Source organism: Vidua macroura, chromosome 4 (assembly GCF_024509145.1).
Source record: "Vidua macroura isolate BioBank_ID:100142 chromosome 4, ASM2450914v1, whole genome shotgun sequence".
In the NCBI taxonomy this organism is placed as follows: domain Eukaryota; kingdom Metazoa; phylum Chordata; class Aves; order Passeriformes; family Viduidae; genus Vidua; species Vidua macroura.
The window spans coordinates 1,637,958-1,662,768 of NC_071574.1; the positions used below are offsets into that span (position 1 = coordinate 1,637,958).

The 24,811-nt window shown below is 43.2% G+C and overlaps 1 protein-coding gene across 29 annotated transcripts in view; it reads right to left on the bottom strand.

The window, feature by feature from the left end:
* ANK2 (ankyrin 2) overlaps positions 1-24,811 on the bottom strand; it is a 260,831-nt gene that overhangs the window by 73,482 nt on the left and 162,538 nt on the right. For 24 of the 29 annotated variants that reach the window (XM_053975110.1, XM_053975085.1, XM_053975087.1 and 21 more), the window contains 13 exons: positions 23,371-23,469; positions 22,127-22,225; positions 14,202-14,300; positions 13,384-13,581; positions 10,530-10,628; positions 10,260-10,358; positions 7,236-7,334; positions 6,861-7,058; positions 5,002-5,100; positions 4,142-4,240; positions 2,570-2,767; positions 1,462-1,560; positions 1,256-1,354 (listed from right to left, as the gene is read on the bottom strand). In XM_053975110.1, coding sequence (XP_053831085.1) covers positions 1,256-1,354; positions 1,462-1,560; positions 2,570-2,767; positions 4,142-4,240; positions 5,002-5,100; positions 6,861-7,058; positions 7,236-7,334; positions 10,260-10,358; positions 10,530-10,628; positions 13,384-13,581; positions 14,202-14,300; positions 22,127-22,225; positions 23,371-23,469 — 1,584 coding nt within the window. The remainder of the gene's footprint in view (positions 1-1,255; positions 1,355-1,461; positions 1,561-2,569; positions 2,768-4,141; positions 4,241-5,001; positions 5,101-6,860; positions 7,059-7,235; positions 7,335-10,259; positions 10,359-10,529; positions 10,629-13,383; positions 13,582-14,201; positions 14,301-22,126; positions 22,226-23,370; positions 23,470-24,811) is intronic. The other 5 variants (XM_053975108.1, XM_053975088.1, XM_053975107.1 and 2 more) reach the window with 1 other exon arrangement.

The following is a 24,811-nucleotide window of genomic DNA, read 5'->3' on the forward strand; positions in this document are numbered from 1 at the left end:
GAGACCTAATCCTAAAGACACAACTTTGTCTGTCCCTTGAGTTAGCCTCCAAATACCTCAGCTGAATGTCTTGGCATTAATAGTTTGGATCCCACTACTGTCTGCTTTATTAATTCTCATCAGCTGTTTTTCTAGTAGTGTTGCCTGTCTTTTTGGAATCCCTTGGTTCTGCCCATTGATTTTGGGTGGTCCCATGAGGGATGGGCCCGCATCTTTTATTTATTTACTTGGCTGTTTCTTACCACATTGAGCTGTGACCACAGTAACAAAGTACTGCTACTTTGAGAAATGGATCATCCCATAGGTTCCAGCTGGGGACAGGGAAGCTGACCAGAGGGACCAGCAGACTTCAAGCCAGTGATTTTGATGGGATTTTAAAAACACTATCAGTGGGGTGCTTCCTGTTGGTCCCAAGACATCCAGCTTGAATACAGGAGTCAGCAATTACCTGAAGTCAGCTTTAACCAAGCTGGAGCCCTACAGTTCCTGAGTTAGCCTTCTTTTTCTGATCACAGTGTTGTGATGATTTCTGGGATGCAGCACACTACTGCTGCTGCCATCAGAACCTCTCTTTGTATTCTCAGCAGATACACAGCTTTTGCTACAAAATGCATCCCATTCAGCTGGTGTTCCCACCAGCTTATCCCTGGAGAAACTGTTCAAGTCAGTGGGCTTTGATCAGACTTTGGCTATAGGCAGTCAGGCCCTTTTCAGTGTGTCTGGTCAGGTTTCAGCATAGCCAGATTCCCCTCAGAAAACCCCAAACTCTCTCTGAGTAAAACAAATTCCCTTACCACAGCTGCTTCCTCTCCCAGAGTTTCCCACCCACACATTGAATAGCAGTAACTCTTCCCACTCTTCTCCCAGCATATTGGAGAGGACCTGACATCACCCTGAAAGTGTCTGAATTGTTACTTGCTAGTTTGGCAGCACTGTGGTATTACAGTGGTGTAAACCATGTGGAAATAAGATCAGGAACAAACTTTCATTTGTTAGTTTGCATGTAATAAGAAAAATCAATTAAATTGATTGTCTATGTTGTTTTTTCATACACACAGTTATCTGGCTTTTCTTTCCTGAACACCACACCATGAGATGGAGCAGAGAGAGAGCATTCCATTACAGCTACCACATGTTGACACCTCCCATGCGATGGTTAGAGTTTCCAAGGGAAAAAGCACGTGTGTCATGTAGGAGTGCTGGGTTACCATGTTCAGAATAAAGAGCAAAAGCAAAGCAATGGAAAATTCTTTACCTTAGTTTTAGCATTGACATTTGCTCCGTGCTTGAGGAGAAAATTCACCATTTTGATGTTTCCATAGTGACAGGCCACAATTAAAGGTGTATAACCAAGCTACAGGAGGAGAACAAAGAAGTAAAACTGCAAGCTCAGTGGAACATTCCTTGGACAAGGGTAGCACCCTTTGGCACGCTGGAGACAGCAGCCACTGCATGATTTACCTTTGTCTGAGCATCCTGGTTTGCACCGTGTTTGGTGAGTATCTCGGCCACGTTCACTTTATCCTCTTGAGCTGCAAGGTGTAAGGATGTCAGTCCAGCCTGGAGATGGAATATAACAGGTAAGCAAACAAACAAATGGAAGTAAGAATGAAATCCTACTGTGCATAAGGAAAATAATCTAGACTTTACTGCTTCCCCATCTTTAAAACAGGATCAGACCCTAACTGCAGCTTCTGAATATGGGTGTTTAACTCTACTTTAAACAAAGTAGAGTCAATGTCACTCCTGTTCCAGTTGACAAACAGCTCCAAAACAATTACATCACCATAACCATAGGGGGAAACTTTAAAGCATGAATGCTCAAGATTTTCTACAATAATGTAATTTGGGAAGCTGAGAAGCCCATTAATAAAACGTGCTTCCCACTCCTCAGACAGAAAGAGGAACCTTGACAACTGCAGGCATGAGCCAGATGAAGACATTAACTCCAGAAATAGATCCTATTCAAATGCCAGGGAAAAGGATGCAGCCTTTAAGTGACAGCTCACTGTGATGTGCAGTGCTTCCCTGTGAACAAGGCACCAAACTAATTTTGTATAAGAAATGAAAGTCTCCTTGTTTCTATTAGCAGATTATAGTTACTCCATGCAAGGAGATACCAGAGTCTTCTATTCTAACTTGAATGAGCAGAAGCTGCAGGCTTTGCACCTGCATAAATAAGATTCGCATATATCCCTGGATAAACCCAGTGACCCACAAAGATTTACAGTAATAGTTTGGGGGTTTTTTTATGACCTTGTTTTCTGTTAAAAAGTTGTTATGTACAATCATTAAAAAAAAAAAAATTGGAAAGGTCTTCCATAGAATTTTTCTTAGTCTACTCCAGTAATACAGTTGTTTTCTTATTTGCCAGAGAATGTAAATTTCTTCACTTACCACTGAAGGATAAAGGCATGTAGAAAAGAGCCTTTGCTGGTGAGAGCACTGAATTATTTCAGGCTGGAGCTCTCGGTTTTCTGGCGCAGGTTGTTAAATCCACCCACAGACACAAAGTTGCATCTTACTGGATACTCCCACCCATAATACTTGGTTTCCAATGGTGAGTTACCTTTGTTGCCACGTGGATGTTGGATCCTTTCTCCAAAAGCAAAGTCACCATGTCAGTGTGACCTTCCTGGGAGGCCAAATGAAGCGGTGTGACTCCCTGCTTGGTCAAAATGTTGGTCTCAGCCCCATAGTTCAACAGGGTGGCAGCTATCTGCATCTGGTTTTTCTTGGCAGCGATATGCAGAGGGGTGTATCCATTCTGACGCCAGGCAGGAAAAAAAAAAGGAAAATAAAGTTACCACAACAGCCATGTAAGCCTAAGAAGTCAGGCACCATAGAACAGTATTATTTGATGTTATGCCTGGTATTAGAGAGGGGAGTTAATTAAATTTTCAAGGGCAGACATGTCCCACATGGCCCTGCTGTTGTGTTGCTTTGTCCGTCTGTTATTTTCGCTGCCTAAATCAGAACAAAGCCAGCCCTCGCCAGGTTGGGCAGGACTGTTCCACCAATATCTTCAAATTATGCTGAGTTTGACACCTGTATTTTGTACAACCTATGTTGCAAACAATCCCTTTTGACTGGTGAGTGACATTCCCCATGATGAGTGATGGGTGCACACCCTTCATCACATTATGCTTTTTTCAGAGCATGTGAGTAGAGATGTGTTTGCATATGGAATTTTGATACACGTGTCAGTCACAGGCTGGAAGCAGCAATGGGGTGGAATGTTTTTGTGACTGAAGGAATCATTTAAGCACAGAAGAATGGCATTTTCTGGCAATAAAACAACTTCCTAGTTGTTTTGTAACACATCGTGAGGGAAAAATCCCCGGTGCCACAGGACACAGGTTCTGTGAGGGCTGCTTGGTTGGGTTGGCCTGTGGTTGTTCTGCTGTGTTTTTTTCTAAGTGGGAGTTTCCCAAACTATCCTGCTTTCCATACATTGCCATGGAAACCACATTCCCAATACAATCCCTGAGCATTTCCTGAAAGCCTGTAGATCAGCAGCCTTGCACAGGGCAGGCAACTCTCTGGTATTGCACCCATCTGGTCCCCATTTTCCCCTTTTAGCAGCTTTTGCATTACACAGCATTACACACGGGAGTGGTGTTGTGCATTACATGGCACAACACCACTCCTAACCCTGGAGTGGTTTGTGTGCATGGTCAGAATGCACATTTCTAAAGTCATTGCTAATATGCAATAGTAAGGTGACTTCCAACTGCAACCCAAGCTCTGACAGAGCTGGGTCCCCTCAGGGCTCCACAACGTCCCCTCAGAGCTCCCCTCACCTGCACAGCGGTACCACAACACCATCCTAACCCCGGAATAAAATTTCTAATGTCATTGCTAACACCGCACAATAGTGAAGTGACTTCCAGCTGTGACTAAAACTCTGGTGGGACTGAGTCCCCTCAGCGTGGGGGTTCCCCTCAGGGCTGCCCCCACCGGCGCGGTGATGCCACGACGCCACAGATTAATTCCCCTTGTGCTCCTTCCCCGTCTGCCTGGCCAGAATAGACACTTTTTGCGCCGCTGCTACCGCTGCACAGTGCTGGCTCGGCCGGCGGCTGTGCCGGGGCCGGCTCCCCGCGGGCTCCCCTCATGGCGGGCGGGCGGGCGGGCTCACCTTGGCCGTGGCGTGAGGCGAGGCGCCCTTCTCCAGCAGCAGCAGCGCCACCTTCTGGTTGTCGTAGTGCGCCGCCACGTGCAGCGGGGTGAGGCCGTTCTGAAAGGGCGGGGCGGCGTTAGGGCCTTACGGGACAGCGGGGACGCGGGACACCGCGGGGACACGGGGCGAGGAACGGGACACTGCGGGGACGCGGGACACCGCGGGGACACGGGGCGAGGAACGGGACACTGCGGGGACACGGGACACCGCGGGGACACGGGGCGAGGAACGGGACACTGCGGGGACGCGGGACACCGCGGGGACACGGGACACTGCGGGGAAACGGGGCAGGGAACGGGACACCGCGGGGACACGGGACACCGCGGGGGGGATTCCGGAGCCATGGGATGGGAGGGTCCAGGGGGCTGCAAGGGACAGAGGGGACAGGGGGAGGCAATGGGGATGGACAGCAAGGCCATGGGGATGGACAGCAAGGCCATGGCAGGCAGCTGGCTGTTAGTGGGGAGAAGCGGCGTACCAGGCGAACCACGGTGGCAGCCACTGGCTTTCATTACGCCACACCAGGGGATGGTGTGGCTTTGCCCCTATGTTTATCCATTGGGAATTTAGGCACCTTGATGGAACCGGTGCTTCCTGAGCCAAAAACACACACCTGCCCTGAGAGCAGCCACGCGCCCTCCTGCCATGGGCCCAAACTCAGCATGCTGGGTAGCAGCAGTCAGCCACCACCCAGGGGAGACACGACCCCAGCAAAGCCACAGCCACCATGCAAAAGAAGCTGCAGCCTTCTTAGGGTGCATATTTCACACAGTTCTTCCTTAAGGAAAGACTTCTGACTTTCTCTTCCCCAGCAGTACCTTGCCAGCAGAATCAGGACAGGCACGGCGCTGCAGCAGGAGCTTTGCCACTTCCAGGCTCCCATATTTGGCTGCCACATGCAACGGTGTGAATCCCTTCTGAAAAATTCCAGGAGATAAAACACAGCTGTTTGTGTTAAAGGTCATGCTGACATCTCTTGTTTAAGAACTGTGTGTTAAGCGCTTACTCTTTAACCTCAGAATGGATAACTGAACCTAGAAAGAGCAGCCTCTCTTGAAAGCACTTTGAGAAGCACGAAATACAAGAAAATACTTTCCCTTTTATTATTCTTTCCTACTATTCTGCTCTCAAGCTGGCAGACATTTTATCGGATACAGACTGTACCAGCAACACACACTGCGTGGGGGCAATGAAGGCACTTCTTCAAATTTACACCCCAAACCAGCTGCACCTTTTTTTGTTCCATGATGACAGCTTTACAAGTATTTCCTGCATCAATCGCTGCCAGTAACACGGAAACAACAAATAAATTCATCGGATAAAACCTTCAAACTCCGATTCCCTTCCTCCAGTAGGGTTTGGTGAAAAATTATTTGTACTTGAATTTGTGTATTCAAACAGTCAAGAAGTTCTACTGAAGCTAAAAAGAGCCCTTCTCTTCACCTGTTTTAATTTAAAAATTGGTAAGGAAAGCCCATGGACGTATGACAGTAGGTGGCAGCCTGCACCGCTGCCTGACAGTAATTTTGGGAAGCTGCAATGACCTATTTGCCTGGCACATAAGGGATGTTTAATCTTTATTATCATTAGTTCCATTAATCCCACCTCAGAAAGAGTTTGTATTGGGTAATCTCAAACATCATCAGTTCACAAATCACAAGTCTATAAAGATATTATCTAGTGGGTTCCATCCTCTCCTATTCATAATTACAGAATGTTCCTGCAATACTAATTGCCATCAAGCAATATGGGAAATTAGGAAAGTATTTAGTGTATTTTTAGCCATTCTAATGTGATTTAACAGCTGGATAAAAGGAGAACAGCAAGCCCTCCCAGTAATCCATGGATCATAATTTGAAAATTGCTGGTTTAGTCTTTTAAACCCTGGAAAACATGCCATTGTTCATAAACATGTTTTAAGCTTCAGCCGTAAAACCAAGGGTACTTTTATAAGTAGCAAAAATTATGTGATTCTCACTTATCAAATGGTTTAAATTTGGAAAAGATATCCTGCTACATCATTCTCTTCACAGCTATCTACTACCTTACATTTTCATCTCTCTGTTAGAAATCTATTGGTACCATTTTTGGCTAAAAAAACTGCTAGTGATTCTGGAGAACATTTCTTTTGTAATCCCAGACAAAATGGCCTGTTGTGTCACATGACATCTCATTTTAGAACCACTGAAAATAGATCCAGCATTCAATGTGACTGGGCAGATGCTGACTTCTATGTTTTAGGAAGACTCCTCTCAGCTAGCACAGAGCAGAATTATTTTGCTATTTAAGTAAATAGGGTATTGAGGAATAAAAGGAGACCTATTCATAAAAAACATGTAATTCCCATGCCCTTTTCTTTTTTGGAAATACTGCGCAATAAAAGCTGTGCCTGTAAGGGAAAGGGAGAAACAAGGACATCTTAAACCTGTTGGGACCGTGTATTGATCAAGATCTGCATTTGGCTTCAGTGGCAACCAAACCCAATTTTAGATGACAGCAAAGCTGAAATTTGATTAACTTGTGCTACGTTACTCCAGCCTACTGGATTGTTGCCGATTAAATAAGAACACGCTAAAAGGCCCAAAAGACTTCAATTTCTCAGTGTGAAAGCACGCTCGTCACGGGACAGACCTGCTCCTGTGCCACTGGCACACGGGTGTCAAGTGTTTAGCCTTACCTTGGTGGACATGGAGTGTGAGGCGCCAGCCTCGAGGAGCACGGAGGCGACGTCGAGCTGCCCCTCACGGGCAGAGATGTGCAGCGGGGTGTAGCCGTTGGTGGTGGCGGCGTCGGGGTGCGCCATGTGCTGCAGCAGCAGCTGCACGATCTCCGTCTTGCCCAGGCGAGAGGCGATGTGCAGTGGGGTCTGTTCTTCCTACAACTCAAATCGAGTGGGTCGTTAGCGCTACGGAGCCACCCTGAGCACAGCATCCTCCTTGCTCCTCACAGACCTTCCTAAGCATTTGTCTTGCAGAGGCATAGGAAGTTGGTGAGTGATTCCTTCTGCCGTGGTTTTAAGAGAAAAAAAAGCCACTGTAATCAGAACACCTACCCTGGCTCGGGCATCAACCAGGGCCCCGTTCCTCAGGAGGCAGCGAACCACTTCCACCTGCCCGGCACGTGCCGCCATGTGCAATGCAGTTTCTCCACGCTGCAGGAAAGCAAAAGCGTTTCAGTGTCCTAAACTTCCATGAAGAAAGATCTTTGCCCGTGTCAGTCCCCATGTCAGACCCATGACAACTGGTCCTGAGACCTCATCCTTCTGCCAGCTGACACTCTGGGGTGTGAGTACGTGTGGCTGTACCTGGAGTTGTCAGTTTGCATGCATGAAAACAGCACAAAAATGGCTAATAACCTCTTGTTACAAGGCCTTTTAAGTCTAATCAGAAACTAAACTACCTAATTAAAAAGTAACACCTAAATTATTTTCCTTTCTAACCTAATAACTAACCTGAAGACCCGCAATGCGGATTTTTCTATTCAATTACAAGACACTACCTAAACCCAAGAAGAAAGAGGAAGAAGAAAGAAGAAAAGAACTCAAGACAACACCCTATATCTTCTATCTTGAACTCATCTATAACATACTAAAAATCCTAAAACCGAAATTCCTCACCCATGTGACATACTATACTACTATCTACAATCTATTTCACACTTTTGTGGTTTCTAGTTTACTTTGAGGCTTAGGAAGTTTTCTCCATCAATAAGGGTCAAAGTTAGTGCTCCCCTGGGGTTCAGAACACCCCAGAGCAGACAGAGAAATATTCCTGGCGCCCTTGGTTTGCCAGCTGGCCAATCCCAGACAAACACAGCCTCAACCCCTGAGAGACAGAATGAAAATCCCAGCTTAGGAAAATTCTGTCAGATAGACTTGCCCTGGTCACACACATCCCTCAGCTTTCTACGTAACAAGGCATCAGCTCGTGTGCTGTTCAGGAGATGAGAGCTGTACGCTGAGCTGTCTCTCTCGAGGGATTGCACGGCACAGGAGCCTCAAGATGGAAGGGGATAACTTTCCAGATGGTCCCTTCCTGCACACTGTGTGGAGCTGGCAGCATTCATAGGCCTTGCAACAGCTGAGCACAACTCAGCCAGCGCACGGAATGTGTAAAATCCCTACTCAGCAGTGTGGCTCTGTCTCCAGGCTGTGGAATCAATCTTGTTTCAAGCCTTTGTAGCTCACAGAATTTGAAGGATACGAAATTTCGGAAAGCTGTCTGAAGTATGGAATTTCAGACCAGGAACATTCAAAGCATTTACTTTTTGCATAGATTTTCCAAAAAAACACTGAAATGAGGATTTCTTGAGGACAGCATTCCTAGTTTAACTGGGCTCTGTTCTTTGAGTGCAGTGTCCCAAAGTGGACTGAAACGGTCCCTGGACAGCTCACCAGCATCTGGTACATCAGGTCCTGGGACAGTTCCACAACCAGCAGCTCTATTCATCTGTTATATCGCGAGAACACAGCAGGACCCATCATCTATTTGTGTTAATTGTTCATACTTCTTACACAGAGCTGGAGAATATTCTGTTGTAAGGCCTTTCTCCCCTCAACTACCACTTAAACTGCAACTGCCAAATGAACACTCTAGTCACCTTTTACATCAGAATGGGGAATCATGTCTTCTTGTCCTCATCTAGATGTAGGGAAAGAAGTAGCTTTAGCTTGCCTGCTAACAGGGATTTTTAATTACAGCAAACCCTCTTCACCAGGAGTTGACTTATCTGGTCATTCTCAAATTAACATTTTATTACCAACTGTGATTAGTTGATATCCAACAACAAAATCCCACAGCCCTAGCTACAAATCTTAATAATTCCATCTATATATAAAGTTTATTACCTGAAAAATAAGCTGTTTAATATGTGAGAAACACCCTAAAGATCAAATTTCTGCAATGACCCCTTTGTGCTTGAATTAGCAAAGCAATTTAGGTTTCAGAAACAGTAATTCCACAGGGAAACTCAGCTTACCAAGTGAAAGCCAAGACACCTGTGTAGCAGAAATTGTAAAGTGTTAAACTTTGCACACAAATGCCTGGTAACACAATATTTTTAACTGCTTCCACAAAAATTTTGTGGGTTTTTTTTTTATTATCAATAAAGTTCTTACATAAAGATTGCTTCCATAACAAAGTATGGAAAGTCTATTTTAAAGCTTCATATAAACAATTCTGCATGCTAAAAATTTCACTGGGTTCTAGGTAAGATTTTTCCAGCTGAGAAAAACTTGTGAGTACCAGGATTACTAAATTTTTGTTGTTTTTATTGCTGGGAACATTTACCTATAACTTTATGTATTGAAAAAAGCTGCATCCCAAATTGAATATTTGTTTATGCTGACAAATTCAAACAGTAAAATATCTTATGAAATACATCTCATAAAACTATAATGTTGTTTTTGTTGGTTTGTTTTGTTTGGGGTTTTGGGGGGTTTTTTGCTTGTTTATTTGGGGTTTTGTTTTGGGTTTTGTTTGTTTGTTTTGTTTTTCTTTTTAACTAGGCTGTTGGTATACAAACACTGATTTCTGTGGTAAGTCAGGTTCTGCATTTTGTGTTACTTCCCAAAGGTCACATTTTCCAGATTTAATCACTAATTCCTGGAATTTCCTGTCTAAGAGGAACATCTTGAGTTTCCCAGTTTTGCATTTTGTTTAATTGTTGGGGTTTTAAGCACTTCATACTCTTTCACTGACAGGAATGACAACATTTCATGGCAGCCAGCAAAGTTATGCAGGCAGAAGTTTAGAGCCATTTGGACTTGAATTTCATCCTTCAGAACATAAACACAGGCTTTGTGGGATTTGGCTTATAATCCATTTTGGATGGCTCTGGTGAGCTTTGTTTCAAAGGAAAACTTTACCAACTTGAGCATTGTTGTGGAACACATGAAAGCAGAGATGGCTTCTGACACATGCAGCCATCGCTTCCCTCTCTGCAATAAAAGTGCTACAATAATTTGCCCTAAAATGCAACAAAGCATGATTAAAATGTGACCTTGGGCTGAGCTACATGGTAACCAGCAACTTTCTGTGGGTCCTGAGCAGATGGTTCTAGTGAAAGCCATACTCACAATGTTAGTGACATCGGGAGAGGCTCCGTTCTGCAGCAGAAGGAGGACTATGTTCAAGTGGCCCATAAATGCAGCCACGTGTATTGGTGTGAGGCCCGACTGCGAAACAAAGCAAGAGCAGTTTTACTCCTCTGCACGGCTGGAGGGACGGGCTTCTTCATTCAAATAAAACACGGGAAAGTGAGGCAGGACAGGAGAGACAGAAAGAGGGAAGCGAAAAAGGAGAGAGAGAGAAGGAATGCTTCTGCAGGACATGAAACATTTTGCTACCTCTGTTATAGCCTGGATTGAAGCCCCATATTTCACCAGGAGTTCCATGACTTTGATGCGATTTTTCTTGCAGGCAATGTGCAGTGGAGTAAAACCATTCTGTGCAAAAGACAGTGATGTTAGTCAGAAACATGCAGCTACACTTCCCACACAGCTCCATGCTGGCACACTGGGAGACAAGGGTTAGACTACCACAGGCAACTGTTCTTTAAGCACAACAGGTTATGAATTACAGACATCTCCCACTATCTGAGGCACAACAAAGCAGTGCTGCTGCTTTCTTCCCAGGCAGGGGAGAGAAAGGAAACCTCTGCCTCCACACTCCACATACAGATACGCCCATCCTGACTGCCGACTGCGTGTGTGCGTGCGTGTGCTTCCTGGGGCTGCACGCATGTCTGTGAGGAGCACTCCCAGGGAGCTCCCAGTGCTCCCTGGACTGCCTAACACAAGGGAAAGCTAAGAAATTGAACACTTTAGAATCAGTGCCTTTATAAAGCATTTCCCGTACCTCTCTAGGAGAATCACGGAAGGTTTGGCTTGGAAAAGCTCATCTTGTTCCACCTCCTACCGTGTGCAGGGACATCTTCCACTATCCCAGGTTGCTCCAAGCCCCATCCAATCTGTCCTTGGACATTTCCACAGATGGGGCAGCCACAGCTTCTCTAAGCAAGCTGTGCCAGGGCCTCCCTACCCTCAGAGGAAAGAATTTCTCCTTAATATCTAACCCAAATCTACTCTCTTTCAGTTTGAAACCACTTAAACTGAGAAAGAGAGAGAAACAGAGTACTTATTCCAGACTCCACCTTAATCCTTAATGTGTCTTTTTACTTGAAATCTAAGGATCTGTGTGAATTTATTTTTATATTTATATAAAAAATATATAACCTAAGGTATAATATCCATGTGTGTGTATGTTCTGTGGTACCTTAAATAAAGAACCATCCTTTCAGCTGTGGTATCATGATAGTCTGATAACAGTTAATGCAGGTTAAGTGTGTCTGAAGCTGAACAAACACATTATTGACCACATGTGAACATTTTAGTGAAAAGCACAAGTAACGTTTTTTAGATAATGTTGAAAAGTTGGTACATTTTCTAATGAAGAGCATGAGTATTGCCAAACAATGAACCACCAGTAACCAGAACCTAGCGATGAAATCTTAGTTTATGGGAAGAGATAATCATGTTACAATTATTCTACAGTCTGCTTCTGTTAAAGGAAATGTTAATTACTAGTTCATTTGAAGTTGCTTTAAAGCATGTACACATTAAAAAAGCTGAAAACTCACATAGTGCTTGTATCCCCAAAGCATTTTGCAAACATTAACAATTATTTTTTTAAAAGTAGCTGAAAATTAATTCTTTGTAATATTTATTCTATCACTGAACTCTGCTGAATATTATTACTGTTTCTCCTATTTCAAAAGAAACAATCTAAACCATTTGATACTTTACCTCCCACACAACATCTCTCAATGTATTTCATAGGGAGTTTTACTGTTTCAGACGTTTCCATATTTTTCACCGAATTTTACCACCTCCGTTGATTTAATTTTGCTACTTCTATTTAAGTCAGGAACAGTTTGATGGGTGAGAGGACGAGGCAGAAAAAAATGTATCACTAACAGAAATTATGAGCTTCATTTAATATATTAAACACTATCAACAAGCCAAAGGCGACAAGTCTGTGATGGGAGAGAGAGAAAATGGGGGGGGCGGGGCAGGGAGAGAAAACGAGTTTGGTGGGAAGAGAGCAGAGAGGCAGCAGCCCAAGGGTGTTCTCCTTTTGTTTCACATGTTTCACAGAGAGGGAGGTAGGGGAACAGAAGATATATTTCTGGTCATGGAAAGAAAGAAAGAAGATGTAGGGGGTATTTGCGAGTAGCTGAGGAAAGTGCAGCTAATCAGAAGACTGGCAAGAAAAACAAGGATAAAAGCAGTGTCAAAAAATATCACCCAAGTGAGCAAGGTGCTGAGAAAAACAAAGCAAGAAAAGTGTAAGAGGAGGAAGCAAAAGGGGCTATGGGATTTGTGGGTATGGAAAGGCCAAGAAAAATGAGAGGGCAGAAGAAAATGGTGTCATTCCAAGGAAGTAAAGGATAGGGAGAGCCCAGACAGAAAACCAGTGGGTCCTAGTGTGGGCAGGAAGCTGGAGAAGGCATCTGAGTGCCCTGCACTGGAGGTTCTGGGGCCACACAGGAACATCTCAAGTGTTCACAGACTCCTTCTGTTCCTGACACAGTGCAATATGCTGGTACATGAACTCCCAGCCAGCTAATAGTTCCTAGTAGAGAAAATTGTAATCTGGCTTTGGATACATTAAAGACTCTCAAAATGTTTCCAGAGTCAAATGTGATGTTTTTCTCCTTGTTAGGGGCAATGGTTTGATGAGTGAGTAAAAGGAATCATACCTGGTGTCCTGTAAGCATAAGAACTGTTTTTTGGAAAGAAAAATGGCACCTAATAGAGGAAAATGTCATTATTTGATAAATGCAGAAATATTAGCTTTTTAATATGTCTTGCCTATGCCAATTAACTTACTAGTTCAGTTGAAAGCCCAGAAATTGTGTATTGCATCACCAGTATGGAAAACTGAGCCAATAAGTCATTAAAACACCAATGCATACATCAACATCAGCCAGAACCAGCTCTGATTTTAGGGGTTCAGCAGAGCTTCCACACCTGACACTACAGCCACTTTGCCACGGGGTGTGTTCCATGGCCAGGTGTGACACCCCTGTGGCTACTGCACCTACTTAAGGCTGTGGAGTTTGCTGACAGTTCTCACTCAGCTTTCCTGGCAAGAGCTACCAGCCAGCTTTGTTACACGACCCAGGTGGGACAGGTTTACCAGGGCCCGGGCGTTGGGGTTGGCTCTCTTGTCCAGCAGGAGTTTGGTGACACGGTAGTGGCCGCAGTGAGCGGCCACGTGCAGGGCAGTCAGGTAGTCCAGCGTCACGTCGTCCACGGGAGCCTTGTGCTGCAGCAGGTGCTTCACACATTCCACATGGTCCCCCTGGGCCGCCATGTGGAGTGGGGAGAGTCCATTCTGTGACACAAGAGAACAGAACAGCAGCTTCTACTAATCCCCACTTAGACTGTGGCATAGAAGGATATTTCTTGTTGTGAGGTGCTGCTCAGTGGGCTCTGCTATTATACAAGTACCTTCCTCTCATTAATTTCACCAAAGAGACAGAATTTGTAGGAAATGCGTTAATTTTAGTTGTATGTTTTCCAGATATGAGGAAGAACACACTGAAATAATTTTCCAACTCTGAAATAGTCTGTAAAAATAATCAGGAGAAATGGTCCTCGTTATCGTATGTGAAGGGTCAGAAAATAAATACCAGGAATTATTTCTCAGGAGTGACTGACCCAGCTTTCACATCTCTGAGTACTACAGGAAGCAACACAAGGGAGGTGCTGGCAGTAGCAGTCCACATCATGTGTTTAGTCTGACACTAGAGAGACGGGCAAACAAGTGTACGTTTTTCATACATTTGGAAAGGCTTACGTAAGAAAACCTTATTTTGGATCATTCTTCCCATTAATTCATCTCCTTTGGGAGGACAGTTACATTCCTGTCTTCCTCCTTGTCCTCCCAGTGACACTGAAAGCTCTGTGGAAGCTTGCAGAGGTGTTCCACACTCTAACAGGGCACACACACACCTTGGTCCGTGCGAGCAGCGGGGCACCCCGCTCCAGGAGCAGCTCCACAACCTGGTCATGGCCACTTCGTGCCGCACAGTGCAGTGGGGTGAGTCCATCCTTCAAGTAAAAGAAGAGAAAACAAATGAGCACATCCCCAGCTGTTTGTCCTGGCGCTCTGGGGAACAGCCTGCCAGGAATGCAGCCCCACATGTGTGAAAAAGCTCCTTTTTTGACTCCTAACTGAAGCTGGCTCCGCAGCATGAAGTTTCATCCCTGTTCTTCCTTGCACCAGTAAAGGACACTCTAAGGTTACTGTTTGAGAGGGGAAGCCCATTGTGTGCTGAAGTCTCTTCTCAGAGGATAATATGAGGGTGCACTGGCTCCTCCCCTCCCTGCCCTCTGCGTGGCTGTGATATGGCATTGCCTCTCCCTGGGTAATACCTGCTGGGTCAAGGATGCTCCATAAACCAGCCCATGTCCTTTGGATTGCTTTTGATGCAGGGATGAAACAAGCAATGTTCATACCAGGAAATTTGCTCTAGAATTTTCTTTTGCTTTTAAACAGGCATCAAGATAAAGAAGATTTTAAAACAAGAGAAAAAGAGAGAAACAAACAGAAGCAAATCTTTCACTTCCGAGATTGAGGGGTGAACACAGAGCTAACAATTCTTTTCTAAAATTGCTGTTAGACCACCAACCCTACAATAGCTTTTTCCATTACAGAACACAGTTCTGTACCAAAAGACTTGCTCAGGCTACTATTAATGATCACAGCAGCGGTAGCAAAAGATGTGTTGATGAACTATTTGGATGGGAGAATGAATTCTAGGTAGCTTTTGCATAGTTTGGATTTTATGCAGAAAAATAAGTATGAGGCTAGAAAAATGGTTGTGAAAGAATATTAGTGCTGAATGACTAAAAAAGGTAATACATAGAATATGAAAAGCCAAGCTTTCATCTCATTAGCCTTCAGTATTGTTCAAGCATGCACTCAGATGTCACCAACACTCGCTCAAGAGAGGTGGCTTTACAAAGCTGATGAAACAGGAATAGTTTTTAATCACAAGAAAAACCTTCTCCCTTTGAGACATGCTGCTCATCTTGTGTGACACCAATGCTGTTATTCTAAGGAGCTTATTGAAGAATCCAGTAACAGCTTGATTAAAAGGAGAATACACTGGTCTGAATTACTCAGAGGCTAAAAAAATAGCAAAACTGCAAAAACATGGCACTAAGGATGAGTTGGTGACCCTGCTGTTTACCTTGCTGGGGCTTGGAGGAAATCTCCATCACTATGTTTTTAATTTTAAAGGAGCTCTAGACTACACAGTCCCGTTGCAACTGCAACCTCATGCCAGCAAACACTGCCCTCTAATACCCTACAAAAGGCAGTTCCAAGAAGCAGAGCCTCTCTCATGCCTGATTTCCAAAGCACAGAGCCCTTTCCAAGTGAGCAGCACCACAAAGCTCCACAGCTTCAAGGAGTTGAAGTCTGCAGGAGCAAATTTCTCCCTTACCTACTTTTTCCAGAGGCTTTTGAGACACACTGACAGGGTTAGGTGTGCCTTGGCGCTCACTGTCTCAGAGGCATTCCTAAATCCCACAGAAGATTTGCACTGAGATTCCACAGGTGGAAGATCAAACCCAAAGCCAGAACCTGCGGCCTTCAGCACTGGCAGATGGGGGGGGGTCAGTGTGAAGAATTAGGTGCAACTACTTTACTTTTTGTTATGCACTGAAACGTCAGAGTCCTCTAAAGGTAGTCTTTTTATGACCAGCTGAAGTATATTATCATCTCATTGCCAGAGGGATTCCTACAGATAACTCCCCACAGCCATTACAAAGGTAAGAATATATCCCAAATGCATTTCTAGGGAAGGTATTTATTTGGTATTCCTTTCCAGCTTCTAGCCTCTTGTGCCCTACATTTTTAATCAATGTGGGAGGTTCACTTTCCTTATCTGTGTGGTGGCTTTGATGTTACTCTATCTAATAAAACCACAAAAAAAAAAAAAAAAAAAGGAAAATTATGTGAATCCTTGAACAAAAGCAGGACAAATCCCAAGAGGGAGAAAAAGAAGAAAAACACAAGCTAAGAAGCACATCAACTCTGCAAGAAAGAAGAAAGTCTGGCTAGAACAAAAAAAAAACCTCTAAATATTTTAAAACAATTATTTCTTTCTTGTTCTTATCTCCAATTCCCTTTAAAAGCAGAGATAGAAATTTGCTACCTATCCTACTCTACCCTGCCATAGCTGTTTTGAGGACCTCCCACAGAACCCTCTTCCTGTTTCCTCTTTCTGCTCTGAGGAAAACACCATGTATATTTAACAATTATTGTATATTTAATACTTTAAATTCTTTTGCTTATATCTTTTATTCAAAGATGAGGGAGACTGCAAAGAGAGAGCTGTGGTAGTAGAAGAATCAGTAGAGAAAACAATGCAGAGAAGCTGACATGAGCTAACATGAAGGGACATGCCTGTGTACCAAACTAATCTTTTTTTGCAGCACTCTCTATTTGCTATGAGCCTCAGTGCTCTCAAATCGACTTCAGGAGCTGGCCTAGGTACTTTGTCAGTCATTCCTTTGAATTGAAGAACATACAGTGACCAATACATTTGACAGGACATCTGACTCTGGGTCAGAGGGACACAGATTTGGAAGCACAGATAATGGATATCCCATAAACACTGCACAGTGTTTAAGGCTGCCACGCCAGGAGACAAGAAATTCAGAAATTTTATGTTTAGAAAAGTTCAACAATTATCTCCTCACTCCAGATTGTGTGGAATGAAGAGTTAATGTTTCTATCTCCCCGGTGACATGCCACACTTGGTGTTCTGCTGTTCCCAAACATGGTACTCTCCTAACTCACACTCTGTGATGTAACCAACAGCTGGGTCACCCTGAGAAATGACAATGCAATCCCCTCTGTGTGCATGGAAGCCAGGAAATTCCATCAATGCTAATTCTCTCTTAAATGGTTCTCAAAATATGAGGAAAACTTGTGCCTTTTTTTCCCTTGAAAATCAGTCACTGGTCATTTTTTAAACTGCAAAATTAATTCTGAATTCCGTGCATGACTCCTAACTGTAGGGCTTCGAAAGATGAATTATTTGGTCATTTCACAAATGCTTTCTTTCAGATTAGCAGGACACTGAGACAAAAAGAAGCTGTGCTTATGAGGGATTTTTAATGGGAAATGATGTGGGCAGCACATTCACAGGACAGTTGCTCACATTCAGTGCTCATTCAACCAAAAACTGATGATAGAAATGAACATCAAAGGCCAAATTATCAATGAATTAGTCTAAACTGCAATTGCATGTCCTTGTTTTCATAGGGGTGAAGTAAAATTTTGGTATTTCATACATCAAACATGCAAAATTGTCTAAATTTTCTTGACAAATAAAGGGCTTTTAATTTGCTCATTTTTCATTATGACTAAACCTCATCTCTTTAAAAATTAGCAAGGCAAGTCTCCCTCTTGCTTTAAACTCTTGACATAATTAAACACGCTGTAAAGTATTCCTCTAGGTCTGCCATTCACAGCACAAACTGGAAAAATACAGCAAAAAATATACCATGTGCTTGCTTGAGTATTACGATAGTAACATAAGTAACTCCAAATAAAAGTAATTTTTTAGATAACTTGCTTAGACAATTCATACAACACCCCTTGCCACTCCCTTGTAAAAATTATATGGAGCTACTGGATTTTTTTATGGGAAATATCTGCATTGTGATTAGATATTTATAATCTGACATGGTTTTAGGAACAGCAAAAGCTGCCAATGAATTATTAGTGCTCTGTGCATGTAAGAAGATGAGGAGAAAATGTCACAGCAGCATTACTGCAGGAACAAACACTGTAGAGAGCACTGTGCCAAGGCAGGGCCGGGATCCTGCTACAATGGTTACCATTCCCATGTAGAAATAGCAGAGCCAAGCCTATTTTGTCAGGATGCAGATGTACAAAAGGAGATATTATTCCTAATAAATCTCAGTAGGTTTCCAAAATGAGTGTTAAGATGTGTCTGAAGCACATTCCCCACAAAAAAACCCAAACCAAACCAACCAAATCTGAGTTGCGCTGCGCACAGTTTCCTTCCTTTTGTTTCCCCATTGGTACTATTCATCTCCACGGGTGACCTGCCATTCCTGTCAGCTCCAGCTGGGCCTCCTCCTTTCCCTGGCCCTTCTCCAACCCAAATGGTGCACCAGACCTTCTCCCACCACTCCCACGCCTATCCCCGCTCCAGCTGCCACGCTCCGGGCACACAACATGCTTACTATCCCACACAATAAGCTTTCCCTTCCAAGACTGGATGGATGCTCTCTTCCATTCCATGGATTTTATTCAACTGTAAATATTCAGGATGAAAACCTGCAAGAGGAAACTTAAGAAAAGTCCCAGAGCAACAAAAATCTAATTTCAGTGTTGCCAAGATTGGATAGGAAGACAAAACGTGTGACAGCTTCAGTGGCTGAGACAGGTGAGTGTGTTCCTCCCCCTCTGAAGGGTGTTTGCTTACTCCCACAAAAATGAAAATTCAAGCAAGGTGATAAATGCCTGTGAATAAAACTGTATTTTAAAAGAAAAAAAGCATGCAGAACTGAAAAAGCCTTGAAAAACCATATTCTTGGTTTTTTTCCCCATACAATCTATAGAGAGAGATGATAAAAATAGAGATAATGCAAAAACTGCATTCAGAAAGAATATTCCTAAAACCTTGTAATAGCCAGCAACATTTCCACATTCTGAAGGTGCACACTGTTACGATTCCATTATAGGAGGACTTCTTTTTATAGAAATACATGCATTTTGGCCATGCTAAAATTGCTTTTAAATGCTGACAATAATTCCCTGTAAGAATCCTTGGAATCCCAGAAGGCTGTAAATGCCTTCCTTCCCTCAAAGTGAGAGCTGGTAGTTGCCACACTACCCTTGATCACCTGATAGAGAATTAATCATAAATTAAACTTTCCACTGTCTTTCAGAGAACAAATTTCTGCACAATTTCTCTGACCCCTTAACTCTAACTAATCATCAGAATCTGCATAAGTTAGAATTTTGGCTGAATATTAAAATTTTAAATAAAATTATGCCATTGAAATTGTTATTCATGTAAGAAAACATATAGAGAATATAGGTTTGAGTAGAATTTTGAATATGAAATATTTAACTATAGGTAATTTTACCCATTAATTATTTAGTGAACAAAAGTCCAGGGAAGGCCTGTATGTAAATGGAAGTTGCGAAACACATACCAGATATTATATAATAATATATGTTTAAATAATATTTTAATATTTTATTATACTATAATAATTATCTACTGTTAAGGATGATATTTTGTTACGATATAATATTATAATACTATTTCTAACAGATAATAGTAATAAAAGTATGCTGTTATTGTATTTGAGAATGGAGCTTCCATTTCTGCTTTGGATACAATAGAAAAGAGAAATTAAATTTCCCATTTTAAAAACATAGGACTTGATTGAGAAAAAAAATGTAGATCTTAAAAAAAAAAGTAAAATATTATTTTAAAATATGTAATTGTGTCAAGAGATTTACCAGTATTTCTACATTTTTATGGCTTTGAGAGAAATGCCATAAAATTTCAGCAAACATGTTCTGAAACGTATAGAAAATAAAAATACTAATTCCTGCAGAAAGCAGAGCTTTCCTTTGACATGCTGCATTAACTATGGAACAGCAGGACACATGCATCATTTACTCCCTTTGAGGAACAGACATTTTAATTTATATTTTTAGACAGCGCAGGGGCTCCTAAACAATCATTCCAATGGAACATTTTCAAACATAGAAAGCTTTCACAGATTAACTTTGCAAACCTGAAGCACTGAAGCTCATCTGCAATCCGCTAAAATAAGTTTTTGCATCTTAATTTATGCAGCGTCAGATGTCATGTAACAAAGCAAGCTAAAAATAAACAGAATGAAAGCAGCGAGGGCTGTTCTAACTGAAGGGCTTATTTTGGTGTGGCGTGGAGCACAAGAACTTGGCAGTGAAACATCGCAGTGTTTGAACTCCGCTGCTTTGCAGCGCCTGTGACCTGCGGGAAGCAGGCAGGTGCTCCTGGGAAGCCGAGGGAAGGCAGCAGGAAGGCAAGGTGTGTTAGTACTGCAGCGGGGCGGGCGCGGTCTGTGCTGCCACGGACAGAGCACATCCCTGCCTCCTCCACACCCCACGGACTCACAGCCAGGGCCAGGCACTCGCCGTGAGCGGACAGAGCACAGGGAGAAGAGAGACACACCCAGATAGCACAAACAGCTGACACAAAGCATGGACAGCAGAACCAAAGCTCTGGAATCTTCCCCACCATGAGGCGCACGCCGCTGCTGCGAGCCCTGGAGCAGGGAAGAGGCGGAAGGTGGAGGTGACAGGAAGCTGGGGAGCCTGCACAAGCTGGGATATGTGTGCCTCAGGATACCGGTATGCGTTTTCAGGGACACTGTACTGGCATTTTGAGCCCGTGTAGCAGCTGACACAGGGCAGGGAGCAGAGACAATGAGAAGTCTCTAAAATTGGTCCCTCCCACCTGTGTTTGGCAAATCCTGTTCTCTCAGATTCATTCACAACCTTTGCGGGTGGAGCAGGGATGGGAAAACACTTTGACCTCTTACAACCCAAAACATCCCTCACAATCATCTGTGCCAACTTGTCTAGAACAATATCTAACTACTGAACAGGAAATAGGCGAATTCAATACTGCCATTCCAAAGGTCAAATGAACTATTTCTGTATGACATGCTGAGGGGCATGTGGAATATCCTGACTGAAGTATATTATTAGCATTTCATCCCTCTTCTCCATGAGATTTTAGGTGTTTATTGTGGAAAATGTGAGCAGGGGTGATTTGCTGCACACCTGCTTGAGAGACAGCTTTTTCCATCAGCAGTAGTTTTTAAAAAATAATAAAAAAAAAATAGTGAGATATCATTTCATAATCAGAAACCAAATCACAATCGCATTCACAATAATCATGACTTACGAAGCAACAAATGGTTGATGTAATTAATATCCAAGTAACTGCAGAGGTTGAATCAACCCCAAGGGTAGCTGACTGCAGTATCTTCTACCTTCCTATCAGGTTAAACAAAAACTCTCATGTCCAGCTCTAAACTGTGTGTTCTAAAACACTCTTGATCTCTTGGACATGTAATTTTGCAGACCAGCTTCCTAAATACCAGCAGCTCCTAAGAAGGAGCCCTGTGCAGCTCAGTCTGAATAAATGACAATGTTTTCCCACGTGATTCCAAAATCCCATTTGAAATAATTAACCCTGCCCATATAAAATGATGGGGTTTTTTTGCCCTGAATGACTGTGAAATCACCCATAAATAAAGGGCAGAGAGATGATGTGACATTTCAATAGGACAGCTGGGAGGAGGAAGCCAGTCAGAGCTACCTAATTAATACCCCATGCTTTGTCTGGGGAAGAGACACATCTGAGGAGGTTACTTGTCCCTGTATTAGCTCTCCAATAAAAATGGACTGAGCTCACTAGAGCTTCCACAGGGCATACTGCAACTAGCATGGACATTTAGGTGTAAGGGGACTGAAAGGCTTAGCTGAGTCCAGACCATTTCCTTTTGCTGTGCATCACGTGTGCTGTGCATCATCTTGTGTCACGTCAAGTTGGGCCAGTTAACAGGCTTATTCCCTGAAAGCCACCAGTTTCATCAGCCTTTTCTTGTATGATGTTGGCAGGTTATACAGGAGACTAAAGGAAACAGTATTTCTGCAACCTACTATCACTAATACCAGCTGTTCTTTAGTCTGATATGATCTAAAGCAGTCCACATGAAACAAACACACAAAAAAATCCCCAAAAACAAGCAAGGAAAAAATCCCAGTCCATTCCCCAGAAGGGATAATATCATATTCAGGGATTAGAAAGACTCACCCTGGTTTTGGCATCGATCTGCCCTCCGCGATCCAACAAGAGCTTCACCATGTTTGTGTTTCCCCTTTTGGAAGCCACATGCAGTGGGGTGATTCCATTCTACACCATGAAAAGAACAAACAATGAGCTGGATGGATCTGAAGGTGTGCAATGGGGGTGAATTTGGGTTTGGATCACAAAAAATGAGACCATCACATCGTAGAGAATAAACGAGAATGTACTAGAGCATCAGCACACACCATATAAGCTAGAGTTAGTAATTCCTTCCTAAGCAAATTTCCTTCTCCATTGTTTCGGGGTCCTTGAATGAAGGAAGCAGCACATCTGCCCAAGCAGCAAACATCGCAGCCCCAGGGCCACACAAATACACAAACACGTATCAGAGTCCCAATGAGCCAATAGTCACAAAACACTGAAGCATTTCAATCACTGCAACGTACACAGAGGACACAAATGCGTCACTCCTACACAAAGGAACCTTCTTGTGTAGTGCCAAGAGCATAAAGGAGTGGTAGGCTGTGTAGGCTGTGTAGGCTGAAAGTCCTTGAAAACACTTTGGGTGAGGCAAGAGGTAATATTAGCAGCTACTCCAGATTGGAAACAGGAGGGAGTCAGTCTGGAAGGCAGAACCCTGAAGTAATTCAAAGTGTGTCTGGCAAAATCAAACAGCAAACTTGTGACCTGGGAGCTGGGTTGAGATTACCAGAGGTTTTCTCTTCAAACTACATAACGTGCAATGGCAAAGAGACTGTACCATGTAACTCTGCAGTTGTTTACCATGGAAGAGTAGTCATGATTAATTAGTTCTTTTATTGTTGAATTTGTGTAACAGCAATATACTTTACTTTCTGGTTTTGAAATATAGTTACACGTGAAAACATCAAATTAAAGTGGTATAGCAAATACTGAATACCAAAAGAGCCAATCAATCCTACACCTATTTCCAGAGTACATCTAACAAACAGAAAAGCCAAAGGGAGTTGACGCATTATAAGAGCATCAGCTTTCTGGAGCTGCCAAAGGATCCTGCTTCCTCCAGCTGGGAATGCCGGCTGTTACACAACTCCCAAGGCCTCCAGGGCATTGCATGGAAACAACCTTTCAGAATTACTGCAAAAAAGACATCTCTGATCCCACCAGAGCTTCAGCATTCCTTTGCTCCTTTCTTCACTCAGCTCTTGCCTTAGAGTTACACCCTCCCTCTAGGCCACTAGAAGCAGGAAGATGAAGGGGCGAGTCCGTACCCTGGCTGTGAAGTCGACTGCAGCTCCGCGGTTCAGCAGCAGCGTGGCCACGTTGACGTTGCCATAGTGCGCGGCGATGTGCAGAGGGGTAAAGCCGCTCTGCAAAGGGAAACAGCCCTCGTTACGGAAATCTTCTCATGCAAGGTCACCAGCTGAACTAGAGCTTGAGTTTAAAATGCTGCACAACTAACGCATCGTGTCAGCTTTATCCAGACCGTGTCTACCTCTTCTAGAGCAAAGCCTTTCAGGCAGAGAGGCCAGTTTTCAGGTGGGAGATTATCAAAAGTGCTTCATTCTTTCATTCCCCAACTCAGCCCTCTGCATCAATGGCCAATAAGAGCAGTTTTCACCACAGAAAATATTAATGTATTAGCCATTCTTAAAGAAAATAAAGCAAGTTCCTTATTACCATTTGGAAGCAACATGGGTCTTTTAGGCTGCATCTATTTATTGGGGTTGGAAAAATGACCACAAAAGTTGTTGGACTCCTATTTTACTCCTCTTAGAAGCAGAAATATGGACAACATATTTCCTATTGGGGTTTTTTTTGTTTGTTTGTTTTTCAAAAGCAGTAATTATTCAAAAAGTAATTAAGAAGTTTGGTTTACATGAGAAACTACTTAGTAGCATAGTAAAAGAATCATAATTATTTATATTTATATTCAATTTGGATTGGAAAGGATCTGAAGAAAGTTTGCAATCTATAAATAAAAAAACCCACATTTTATTTATTTTGTTTTAAATACCAGAAGGTGAAACTTGCTCCAGCTACGAGATGTAGAATCTCTTGACAACAACATAAAAAAAGATTAAATTTTCAGAAACTAGGACAGAGAGCAAGCCTTTATTCTCATAAGTAATTCAAGTAGAAAGGGCCTTGCTTTTGAGGTTTCCCTGAAGAGCTTTACACTGATTTGATTGGATCTTGCTGATCGTTATAGAAAGGGAGGAGTACTTCTGGCTTCTCTACTACAGCATGCTCTCAGCTAGGTTTCCTTCCTCTCAGCATCCAAACCACCATTTTAAGCTACTCCTGGAACAAAGGAATGTGGGCACGTGCTGCCCTCCTTCAGCAGGCATTGCAGCACCCCTTGCCCTTTCCCTCAGGGGAGAACACGCCCCATGGAGCAGGTGCCCAGGGAAGCTGGCACCCTTCAGTTCACATCACTGCTGCCTCCTGGCAGCCTGCTCACGTGTGCACACACCAAGAGGGAAGCACCTTCCCATGGGCACATGCATCCATTATTCATTCCCTCCTCCAGCAGAGAAACTCCATTATTCAAAAGCAGGTATTGAAACAGCAATCTCATTCTTGGAATTTATTCTCCCTCATAAAAGGGGCAATGATCTTTTGGGAAAATCCCAGTCCAAGCCAATCAACCCCATGATTTTTAGTGGAAGTAAAATCCATATAAGAAATTTATTATTTAGTGCAGGTAAA